The sequence below is a fragment of the Prionailurus viverrinus genome, chromosome C1 (genome assembly GCF_022837055.1).
Source record: "Prionailurus viverrinus isolate Anna chromosome C1, UM_Priviv_1.0, whole genome shotgun sequence".
NCBI lineage: Eukaryota > Metazoa > Chordata > Mammalia > Carnivora > Felidae > Prionailurus > Prionailurus viverrinus.
In genome coordinates, this window is record NC_062568.1 from 202,595,461 (window position 1) to 202,607,497 (window position 12,037).

Below are 12,037 nucleotides of genomic sequence, written 5' to 3' on the forward strand. Positions count from 1 at the left end.
AAACATTTTAGGGGCACCAGGTTGCTCAGTCGGTAGAGTATGTGACTCTTTATCTCAGGGTTGGGAGTTCAAGCCCCATGTTGGGTGTGGAACCTACCTAAAATTTAAAAAAAAATTAATAAAAAATAACTATATTTTCCAAAAAAAAAAAGTTAATGAGAAGAATAGCATTGTTATGCAATATTGCAAATCTCTTCAGAGTCTGGCATAGAAGAAGGCAGCTGGATTCTCCTATCTGCTCTGCATTCAATCTATTGTAATATACTGCTTTTTAAAAAATGTTTATTTGCTTTTAAGAAAGAAAGAGCAAGTAGGACAGGGGCAGAAAGGCGGGGGGGGGGGGGGACCAAGGATCCAAAGTGGGCCCGATGCGCAGCTCGAACTCATGAACATCAGATCATGACCTGAGCCAAAGTCTGACGCTTAATCGACTGAACCACCCAGGTGCCCCTGCAATTTGCTTTAGTTGAAGTATATGAAGAACTCAGATAGGTAACTGTAAGAGGGAGGATGTTAATAGCCTTTTCATTTCATATCTACATATCATGTGGATATTTTTTTTGATATGACACCAGACTTGACAAGTGGTAGACGCTTCTGTGATTGCGATGTGAAATCTGAAACCCTATCAATGAACTTTACTATTTTATTTGATATTATTTGAGTTTAATTATTTAAGCAATCTCTACATGCAACATGGGGCTTGAACTCATGATCCTGAGATCAAGAGCCACTCACTCTATCAACTGAGCCAGCCAGGCACCCCTGTACTCTTTAAATAAAAGTCTACTGGTCTGTCTTATAGTTCGAATGGCTCTTCTCCCATGAATGTTTTCCTGACATGCACTGGTTATTTGGAAATACTATGTATCTTCCAAATGTTGATATTCTATTCAGTACATATATAATATACACTAATATATATAGTACAAATATATTATAATCAGTACATATATAATATACACTATTATCACTAACATCAGAAAAGTCTTTAAGTATTAGAAGTGTTGTGTGTGGCTATAGTTGATTTCATTTTCACTGCTATAAATAAACTATTTTGTATAAGAACATGCATAGGCCCATATTAATGGATTTAAGTTTCCCCAAATTCTAACTTTTTTCTTGAAAGCTTTAATTCTATCACAGGCAACAAATGCTGTCCGTTTTCCTTGAAGCGATGGGCTAACTTCATCCACTTTTAGAGAAATGTCTGCCCAATACCAAAGGCTCAATAACCATAGTTTGTCTTTCTTTCAAGTAAAAATGGCATTTAATACCTACGGGAGGAAAAGGTTTTCATTACTGTCTTTTTTTTTTTTTTTTTTTTTTTTGAGAGAGAGAGGGAGCATGAGCGGGGAAGGGTCAGGAGAGAGAGAGAGAGAGAGGAGACCCCCAAGCAGGCCCTGTATCAACAGTGCAAAGCCTGATGCAGAACCGTGAGATGGTGACCTGAGCTGAAGTCAGACGCTCGACCGATTGAGCCGCCCAGGAGCCCCTTCCCTTACTGTCTTAAGAGTTTCCAACTGGGACTGACAGAAGATAGATGAACAGGAGCGGGAGCCTAGAGCTGGCTCAGTCGGAAAAGCATGTGACTCCTGATCTTGGGGTCGTGAGTTTGAGCCCCACGTTGGGTATAGAGATTACTTAAATAAATAAAACTTAAAAAAAAAGATAGATGAACAAGAGAAAAGCATACGAATCTTCTTTATATGTACATGGGTGCCCTTATGAGAAAAATGGAGAACCAAAGGAAAGACTCGGCCCGAGTGTTTACATCCTAGGTTGAACAGGGACTAGTGATTGTGCAGAAGCAAAGCAACGATAGAGGCGACCAAAGAAAGAGAAGAATTATTTTAACAAGCTCTGTTATGGAGTTCTCTTAGTCAAGGCCCGTCCTCTCTTGTGATAAGAATGTTTCTTCCTCCTGGTACAGAGAGGGCACCTTTCACATGGAAATTTTATCACCTGCTTTTAGAAAGAGAGAGAGAGGGAAAAAAAAGATCTGAATGTTCTTCTTGTATCTGCTGTTTTTCAAGTGCTTTGAACTAAAATAACCATATGCCGAACTGGCCTGTTTTGCAATGGCATGTGCCCTCAACTCCTTCATTCCCCCCAACCAGAAACTTTCCTGTAAGCTTCCTTTTTTTTTTTTTTTCTCCCCCTGTAAACTTCATATATTAAAATCTTAGGGGCACCTGGGTGGCTCAGTCGGTTGAGCGTCCGACTTCGGCTCAGGTCATGATCTCATGGTTTGTGGGTTCGAGCCCCGCGTCGGGCTCTGTGCTGACAGCTCGGAGCCTGGAGCCTGCTTCGGATTCTGTGTCTCCCTCTCTCTGCTCCTCCCCTGCTCACACTGTCTCTCCCTCTCAAGAATAAAATAAAGATTAAAAAAATTTTTTTTTTTAAATCTTAGTTAGTGGCTAGGGGGAGGAATTCAAGTTAGAAGTTGTGAAGTAAGATATCTGTAAAAGGGGGAGAAAACTAGATTGTAACAAACAGGAAAGAACAAATCTAAGCACGCCGTCCCCATATTTCACTGGCTCATTCTATCCGTCCTGAGACTATAGGTCAGTTGTCGGTATTCATCCTACTTTGGGTTCGTTGAGCTTCCTGGATTTATAGTTTCTAGTTTTTATCAAATTTATTTGTTAAATGTAATTTGTTAGATGTAAAATGTACATTTTTCTTTAAATATTATTTTTATATGCCCCCCTCTCTACTCCTTCTGGGATTCCAATTCCATAGCACTTAAAATTGTTTCCTGGGTGCCTGAGTGGCTCAGTTGGTTGAGTGTCCAACTCTTGATTTGGGCTCAGGTCACAATCTCAGGGTTGTGGGATTGAGCCCAACATTGGGATCTACACTGAGCATAGAGCCTGCTTACGATCCTCTCTCTCTCTCAACATAAGTAAATAAAAAAGCATTAAGAAAAATCGTTTCCTAGGTCACTGAGGCTCTGATCATTTTGATAATTTTCTCTGTGCGCTTCACTTTGAATAGTTTCTATTGCTAAGGGCTCATTTGCTGATATTTTCTTTTGCTGAGTCTCATCTGCTCTTAAGCACATCCGGTGGATTTTTCATTTCAGCTTTTGCAGTTTTCATGTTTACATATTTCATTTAGTTCTATTCCATGGTTTTATTTCTCTCACGTTCATATTTCCTTTAAATCCTTGACCATATTTATGATAGCTCATTTAAGGTCCTCTTCTAATTCCATCATCTTTCTCATTTCTGGGTCTGTTTATATAAACTTCTTTTTCCTTTTTTACTGGTCATTTTCCTGCTTCTTCTCATGTCTGCTATTTTAATTAATTAATTAATTAATTAATTAATTAATTTTTTTTAATGTTTATTTATTTTTGAGACAGAGAGAGACAAAGCATGAATGGGGGAGGGTCAGAGAGAGGGAGACACAGAATCTGAAACAGGCTCCAGGCTCTGAGCTGTCAGCACAGAGCCCGACGCAGGGCTCGAACTCACGGACCGTGAAATCGTGACCTGAGCCCGAAGTCAGCCGCTTAACCAACTGAGCCACCCAGGCGCCCCTCATGTCTGCTATTTTTAATGAGATGCTGGATATTGGGGCATTTCCTTTATTGAATGTCTGGATTTTCATCTTTTTGTTTTAAAGTTTATTTATTTTGAGAGAGAGCGAGAGAAAGCACAGGGGAGGGACAGAAAGAGAGTGAGAGGGAGGATCCCAAGTAGGCTTCTCACTGTCAACGCAGAGCCACCCAGGTACCCCTGGATTTTGTTCTTTAAAGTGTTGAACTGGGGGGCGGGTGGCTAAGTAAATGAGGATAGTCTTCTTTCTTTCAAGGTATTGTTTTATTTTATATTTTTTATTTATATTTTATTTTATTTTATTTTATTTTATTTTATTTTATTTTAGTAAACTCTACCCCCAGTGTAGACTCACAACCTGAGATCAAGAGTCACAGGCTATACTGACTGAGCCAGCCAGGCGTGCCTCTTTTAAGGTTTTAAAGCTTTGTAAGGGAAGATCCAGAATAGTCTCTACTCTAGGGTTGATTTAGTCCCAACTACTTAAAAGGAGCCATCTAAGGTGTCCACTAATTCCACAGGTGTTCACCAAAGTCTTTCTGCTCTGGCCGTTTGAAACTCGTGTGTCTTTCAGTCCTGGGTGAACTCTCCTCCCTTTTTTTTGTTCTTTATCTGGCTTCGTAAAAGTTCACGCTATGTGTGTACTGCTCAGGACGCAACCAAAGACTTAAGAGTACCCCATGCATATTTCGGCAACTCTTTCTTTGCCTGGCTCCCCTCTGTGATGTTCTGATACACTAATCCCAGGGGCCTCCCATCTTCCCCAGCTACGATGTCTGTCCTCTTACCTCAGTGAATCTACTGTTCTGCTTGGGATACCACTTCCTGCACTGCAGCCCAGGAAGTACCTCCAGGCAAAGTTCTAGAGAGATCACCTCATCGGTTTCTCTTCTCTCGGGGATCATAGTCTTGTGCTGCCCGCTGTTCAATATCTGACAAGAATTTCACATAGTTGGTTCATGTATCTAGTTATTTATGGCAGAAGGACAAGTTCAGTACGAGTTGTTTCGTTATGGCCAGAAACATTATTCTGTTCATTTGTTTTCAATTTTTTTTTCCTGTTTTTCAGATTGGATGATTTCTATTGATCTGTCTTCAAGCTTACTAATTCTTTTTTCTGCTATCTCCAAGCTCCTGTGAAGCCCATTCAGTGACTTTTTCACTTCAGTTATTATACCTTTCAGTTCTAGAATTTCCGTTTGTTTCAGGTCTGTAGTTTCTGTTTCTCTATTCATTAAGATCACATTTTCCTTCAATTATTTCAATATATTTTTAATAGCTCCTTAATTTTTTTTTTATTTTTTTAATATAATGTTTTTAAAATTTACATCCAAATTAGTTAGCATATAGTGCAACAATGATTTCCGGAGTAGATTCCTTAATGCCCCTTACCCATTCAGCCTATCCCCCCTCCCACACCCCCGCCAGTAACCCTCTATTTGTTCTCCATATTTATGAGTCTGCCATGCTTTGTCCCCCTCCCTGTTTGTTTTTTTTTTAATTTTTAAAAATGTTTTTATTTACTTTTGAGACAGAGAGAGACAGAGCATGAGCAGGGGAGGGGCAGAGAGAGAGGGAGACACAGAATCTGAAGCAGGCTCCAGGCTCTGAGCTGTCAGCACAGAGCCCGACGTGGGGCTTGAACTCATGGACCGTGAGATCATGACCTGAGCTGAAGTCGGACACTTAACCGACACAGCCACCCAGGCGCCCACCTGCCCTGTTTTTATATTATTTGTGTTTCCCTTCCCTATGTTAATCTGTTTTGTCTCTTAAAGTCCTCATCTGAGTGGTCATAGGATATTTGTCTTTCTCTGACTAATGTCACTTAGCATAATACCCTCCAGTTCCATCCACGTAGTTGTAAATGGCAAGATTTCATTCTTTCTGATTGCCAAGTAATACTCCATTGTATGTATGTATGTATATATATATATATATATATATATATATACCGCACCTTCTTTATCCATTTATCCATCAATAGACATTTGGGCTCCTTCCATACTTTGGCCATTGTTGATAGTGCTGCTATAAACATGGGGGTGCATGTGTCCCTTCGAAACAGCACACCTGTATCCCGTGGATAAATGCCTAGTAGTGCCATTGCTGGGTGGTAGGGTAGTTCTATTTTTAGTTTTTTGAGGAACCTCCATACTGTTTTCCAGAGTGGCTGCACCAGCTTGCATTCCCATTTAATAGCTCCTTTAAAGCCACCGTCTACTAAATCCAACATCTGGGCTACCTCAAGGTTGCTTTCCATGAGTTTATTTTTATGGCCCTTACTATGGACATTTTCCTGTTTCTTTGCATGTCTGATAATTTTGTTTTGTGTCCTGGACATTTTAGATGATATGATTTAGAGACTGGATTCTGTTGTGTTTAGAGACCAACCTCTTCCCTTGATGAGTGTTGATTTTTTGTTTTTGTAGGCAGTTCAATTACTGGCTAATCACTCTGAATTTATGTAGCCTTGGGGTTTTTTTTTCTTTGTTATGGCATCACTCTGAATTTATGTAGCCTTGGGGTTTTTTTTTTCTTTGTTATGGCATATTTGTGAAAAGCCTAGGTGTTACCTAAACCTTCTGACTTGGTAGACTCAAGTTCCAAACTCTTCTTCCTGTGGATTTTAGTTTTAGGGAAAGTCTACAGCTGACAGAGATCGTCAGACTATTGTCCGCAGGTCACATACAGCTCAGTTTTTATAGTTAAACTTTTATCAGAACACAGCCACATCCATTCATCTACATATAGTCTATGGATTCCTTGATGTGACACACTGGCAGCACTGAGTATCTATTATCACTTCTGTGATACGAGATTGTCTACTTCTCCTTGTAGTTCTATCCGGTTTTACTTTATATTTCATGTTTGGAATTTTGTATTTCCTGATGAACTGAACATTTTATCATATTCTATGGTAATCATTTGTGTCTCTAGTGATTTTTTTTTTTTTTATCTTAAGGCCTAGTTTTTTAAATATTAATATGGCTATAGCAACTTCCTTTGGTCAGTATTCAACTGACAGAACTTTCTTTATCCTTTAATTCTTAAAAACTAATGTGTACATTGTTTTAAAAGCCAAACAGTCCAAAAAGCTTCATAATAAACACTTGTAGTTCCCCACACCACTCTTCACCATGCTTCCCACTCCCTGAAGTCTCCCTTATCAAGGCAAATACTTTTTGACTCTCTCCTTACTTCTAAATAATATGCGTGTACTACAATATTTTAGTGATTTTTAGACTTGTATCTATTGATTTCCTATTAATGTATGGATTTAGCTGTCTGATACGACTATCCCCTAAACTCTCCTCTACCCATTCTAATATAATTTTTGAGTCAATAATTTGGGGGGAGGGTTCTATTATTATGGTTATGCAATTTTTTAATAGCTGATTTTTTTTTTATTATACTATGATTTCACTTCCTTATCTTTTTAGCTCCTGAAGTTGACAATTGCCTTGATGTTTGTTTTGTACTCATTAATAATTTCTGTGCCTTCTTAGGGTTTCATTTTCTTGGAGGCATGTTCTAAATAATTCCATTCTTCTTATTTTTGGATTCTTTTCAGGCCTGTTGCAGAGTTGTCATCCCGGGAGTCTGTTGTCATCCTAGGTATTCTTCCTTTCCTCTGATTAGGATTCTGTTTGTTAGATTACATTGTCTTACTTTTTCTCGGTTTGCTTAATCTTTCTTGGTCTGTTTGGTTTGATTAAAAAATAATAGGAGGGGCATCTGGGTGGCTCCGTCGGTTAAGCGTCTGATTTTGGCTCAGATCATGATCTCATAGTTCATGGGCTCCAGCACTGTGTTGGGATTCTGTCTGTCTCTCTCTCCCTCTTTCTCTGCCCCTCTCCCACACGCACTCTCTTGCACTATTTCTCAAAATAAATGAACTTAAAAAAATAATAATAATGGGAGATGTTTCCCTAGTAACTTTTTTGGGTTAGAAAGGCAGTGATTCAATAACTGGTGCACTAATGCCAGCCCTCGAAATGGCCCTATTCTTTTAAGCTATAGTGATCTAATCTATACTTGTCCTTTATGGCAGTTGCAGTACGAATGTGCGATCTCCCTTCACCATCTTCCTTTACCTTTGCTTCTCTTCTGTGTTGGATTGCCTGTTTTCTGTACGTATATATTCTTTTTCTGTTTTTGGTTTATGCCCTCATTTTGGAAGGGTACGTCCTCCAGTAGCTTCTTGAAAAAGAATGCATGGGATGCAGAATTTTTGATCTTTTGTGTGTCTGCAAAAGGGTTTATAGTCACACATACTGAGCAGTTTAGCTGGGTATAGGATTGTAGATCGGCATGTTAGTTCAGGAATAGACCCCAATGCACTATAGTTCAAACAAGATAGTTTATTTCTCTCTTATATTGACAGTCCAGGAGAAGCAGGCAGGAAGACAAGGCTGCCCAGCGCACAACATATAGCTCCTTTCTAACTTATTGTTCCACCATTCCCTAGGGCAATCCTAAGCCAATTTACCAGCAACACATCTTAATTCAAGTCCTTGGAAAAGGGAGACAGGAAGTGGAGAGCAAGCGATTTCCTTTAAAATTGTGACCGAGAAAGTTGCACACACTTTGCTCATGTCCTTTTGGCCTCTGTGGGGTGAGGTTATTTTCTGGTTCATCTTTTCACTCAACACGTTGCCTTTTCAGAGCCTCGTTTTACAGAGGGGTCCAGATCCAACTTTCACATGAGGACTCTGGTATTCAATTTCTATGTTCTGTGTGTGAAGCTCATTAAAACCCCAAATTCCAGGCTCCAGAGATCAGCAGAGGCCCTAGCAGCACCAGCAGCTTAAGCCTTAGGGTTTCCCAACACCACGTAGCATGCCCACCCCTCACCACTGCCTCCAAGCCCTGGGTGGACTGGCCCTGCCATCTTGCCGCACACGCCGCCCCCTCTTTTTCACACAGCAGGCTCTGGCCCCTCTGGCTTCCCTGCCATTCCTAGAGCCCACTGTGCTCTTTCTCAGCTCGTGGCCTTCCCACATGCCATTCTGTCTGCCTGAAAGACTGTTTCTCCAGAGATATCCATCTGACTTTCTCCCTCCCCTCATTCTGCTCAAACACCACTGCCTCTGAGACTCGCACCGAGCACTGCAAGCAAAAATAGACCCTCGTCACTACCCTACTACCCAGCTTTACTCGCTCTCAGAACACCCACCACTCCTGACATGGTATCGTATGGATTTGTTCACGGTCCGACTCTCCCACTAGGTGTGTGCCTAGGTGGTTGATTTTAGAAAGTGAATCCAGGGAGGAGTGACAGGAGGAATGTGAACAGAACGATGCAAGCGTGTGTTAGTGAGTCAACCACCCCCAGGATCTTCTGAGGAGACTGAACGGTGGCTCAGAATTCTGTCAGGAGAACAAAAAGAAACCTGCATCCCTCAGCTGCTAGCTCCTTTGGTCAAGGGTAGACCCCACAGTGGTTTAATTCCCCTGGACTTCTGGGTTGCTTATGTGTCAGAGAAGCTCCAGGTAAGAGGCTTCTGAGGTGAGGCCATGTCAGACTGTCCCTGGGCAAAGCTGCTGAAAATCCACTGTGGAAATGGTCACTCTGCAGCAGTGGCTGGAGTGAGAGAGGGGCTGAGAGAGACTAGGAGGCAGGGGCCTGTATGGAGATCTCTTGCTGCTTTCCCCAAGCACTTAGATGAGCAGCCGGCATGCGGTAAACACCCACTGAATACTTACTGAATGGATGAAAGGTGCTGCGGTCTAGAGGGTAGGCAAGTAGCAATGAGTCAAGAAAATAAAACTCAAATAAAACTCAGATCCGGAAGATGAGCAGGTTAACTGCACAGCTGCCTTGCAGAGCACGTGTACATCTAAGCAAAAATACCAGCGACAGACATCATAGTAACATTTACCAAAGCTCTTTCCATGGGCCAATTTTCTTGAATACTTGATGGGTTTGGTTATTTAATCCTATAACATGAAAACTGACCCGTTTTCCCCAGGGGAAACCTGAAGCCCAGGGAAGTCAAGTGACTTGCAGTGACAGGGTAGAGGTAACCACTTCCCTTGAGGGGTGACTGGAACCCACAGCAAGGCAGTGACTTGCCCAGTCATGAGAAGTCAATGGCAGAGCTGGGACTGAAACCCAGGTCTCCCAACTCCTGGGCTTGTGTCCCTGTCCCAGAGCTGGCCAGACAGACCAGGGGCTCAGAAAGAATGAGTGGGGAGGAGGGTGAACTAAACGCAGCCAGGCTGAGCGGGGCGGACACTGCCTCCCCAGCTATTACCAGAAGAAGCTGAAGGAAGGCACCTGTAAGGCCCGAGAGATGGAGTCGGCCATAGGCCGGCTGCGGTCCCGGAAGAAGCTTCCCTGCAACCCCCAGCAAGCAGACACCTTGGAAGTCCCGGAACGAAGGGTCCTCAGGATCCTGAGCCGGCTGAAGCAGCAGAACTACGGTGAGGGCCTTGGGCATGGTGAGTTCTCCGCATTCCTGCCCGCCTGGCCTCTCCCTGGGCCCCCGCGGCCACACCTCGTTGCTGCGCGACATGGTTGCCCACGTTGGGCCTACCTGTGGGCAGTAGTCAACGGGCTGCAAATCGCTCCTCCACCTCTAGCTCTCTGACAGGGGCCCCCTGCGCTCGTCCCCCAGGCCTTAACCCTGAGCACATGTTGGTCCCAAGAGCCTCAACTGAGAACGGAGGGTGATTGGCCATCCCAGCTCACCATTTACTGAACACCCACTGGGGTCACTCCCCATGCTGGGACTTCGTACAGGGGCTAGAATTTAGCCCTCGCCATCACGTTCACCCCGTTTTACAGAAGAGAACAGTGAGACGGAAGTTTAAGCAACTTGCCCAAGGCCCCACAACTAGCGTGTGTCAGAAAGGGCAGTGTGGACCCAGGTCTGATTCCAAAACCTGTGCCCTTTTCACTGGGCAAGGCTGGCTCCCCATAATCGCAGGTGCCACCAATTAGATCCCTACTGTGTGCCAAGTGACGGGCTAGGAGCTTTCCAGAGTCTCTCCGGTGTACTGACTGGACCGCCAGGAGCCATCACAAAGACGTGTCCTCCTGTGCAAGCCGTTATTAGCCCTTACACCGTGCTCAGGATTTAGCCGAGTGCTCCGCGCGTGTTGCCCCTTTAATCAGCTCGGAGAGGTGGGCACCACTATCACCTCCAGCTTACACAGAGGCTCAGAGAGGTTAAGCGATTTGCCCAAACCCACCCAGCTCATTATGTGACGAAGGTGGGATTTCAGCTGGGTGGGCCAGCCTCCCGAGGTCGGGCGCGCTCTGGAGCGTTCCCCTCTTCTGACTCCTCCTCCCTTGCCAGCTGCCAATCTGCAGAGCCCGTACGCCCAGGTGCCCTGCATCCCGCTCTATCCGCGGCTGGACAAGAAGATGGCCCGACGGAAGCAGGGCAGCCACTACGTGCTAGATCAGTGTACCCCCACCAGCCTGGGCCCCGACATCCGTAGCCTTTTCTTCCAGTCAGGATCTCAAGGAAGCAGGTGGGTGTCCAGAAGGCAGGGGCTCCAGCCCAGGCCCATCCACCTCCTCCTCTATGAGGTGCTGGCCTAACCCGAGGGGAATCCAGCCTTCCAAGAGAGGATACCTGGGACACTGCTGCTCTAGGCAGGAAAAGGGGGAAAGGACAGAAGCAGTAAGAAACGAACCTTTGTTTGAACACTGTGTGCCACGGCGATCGTGCCTGTCACAGCACTTACGCCTTCCTGTGCCCAGACTCAGCGGCACATGCTGTCCTTCTCTTAGGCTGGCGCTGCCTGCCTTCCCCACACAGGGGGTTTAGCTCTCAAGTCCTTTGCCTGCGTCTGACTCCCGTGTTAGGAGCAGTAGGCAACAGGGACTGCTGGGTGGAGGGAAGCTTCCCCCGCCAGTCCCCTTCCAGGCACTTTGGGGGTAAAAGAAGTCTGGCCTTGCAATCAGGCCCCCGAGCCTGACTGCTTGGCTCCATCACTTCCCAGGGAAGGCCTCCTCTCCCCTGGGACACGTGGGGATGGCTCGTTTCCTCCCACCCTTCTCGCCTCTCTCCCTAGGGAACACAACTCAGAGAGCCGAAAGTGGCTCAGCTCTGTGCCAGCTCGAACCCACTGACCTACGGAGTCTACTCGGGGCGGCTGCTGTCCAAGGCCTGCAGATGGACAGGTCGTCAGGCAGGTACTGCTGCTGAGTTTTGCTTTTGTGGCCTGGTAAGCCAATAAACACCGAGAACCTCGGCCTCTGCGTCTGGCGCCAGGGAAGGCCCCCAGGCTTTCACCCCTCCACTCGGCTCTTGGCCTGCAGGGCCCTGGCTTCCCCCAGGCTTGGGACACCCTGAAACGAGACACACCTCACGACCCTGCCCAGGGTTAGGGCGCCTGCTAGAGGGGCCCAGGGTGCAAAGTCTTGACCTCCTACGCACTCTCGAAGCACAGAGCTGGCACTCTCCGCAGAGGAGTGTCTCCCCTTTTGGACTAGGATCCCCACGAGGACAGGA

At 44.8% G+C, this 12,037-nt stretch overlaps 1 protein-coding gene across 1 annotated transcript in view; it reads left to right on the top strand.

Annotated features, from left to right (window-relative positions):
* The window catches only part of SPATA21 (spermatogenesis associated 21), a 30,707-nt gene extending 18,930 nt beyond the window's left edge, over positions 1–11,777 (top strand). The window contains exons 13-15 of the mRNA XM_047869307.1: positions 9,820–9,995; positions 10,874–11,051; positions 11,598–11,777. Coding sequence (XP_047725263.1) covers positions 9,820–9,995; positions 10,874–11,051; positions 11,598–11,655 — 412 coding nt within the window. The 3' untranslated portion in view covers positions 11,656–11,777. The remainder of the gene's footprint in view (positions 1–9,819; positions 9,996–10,873; positions 11,052–11,597) is intronic.
* Positions 11,778–12,037: the final 260 nt, after the last annotated feature.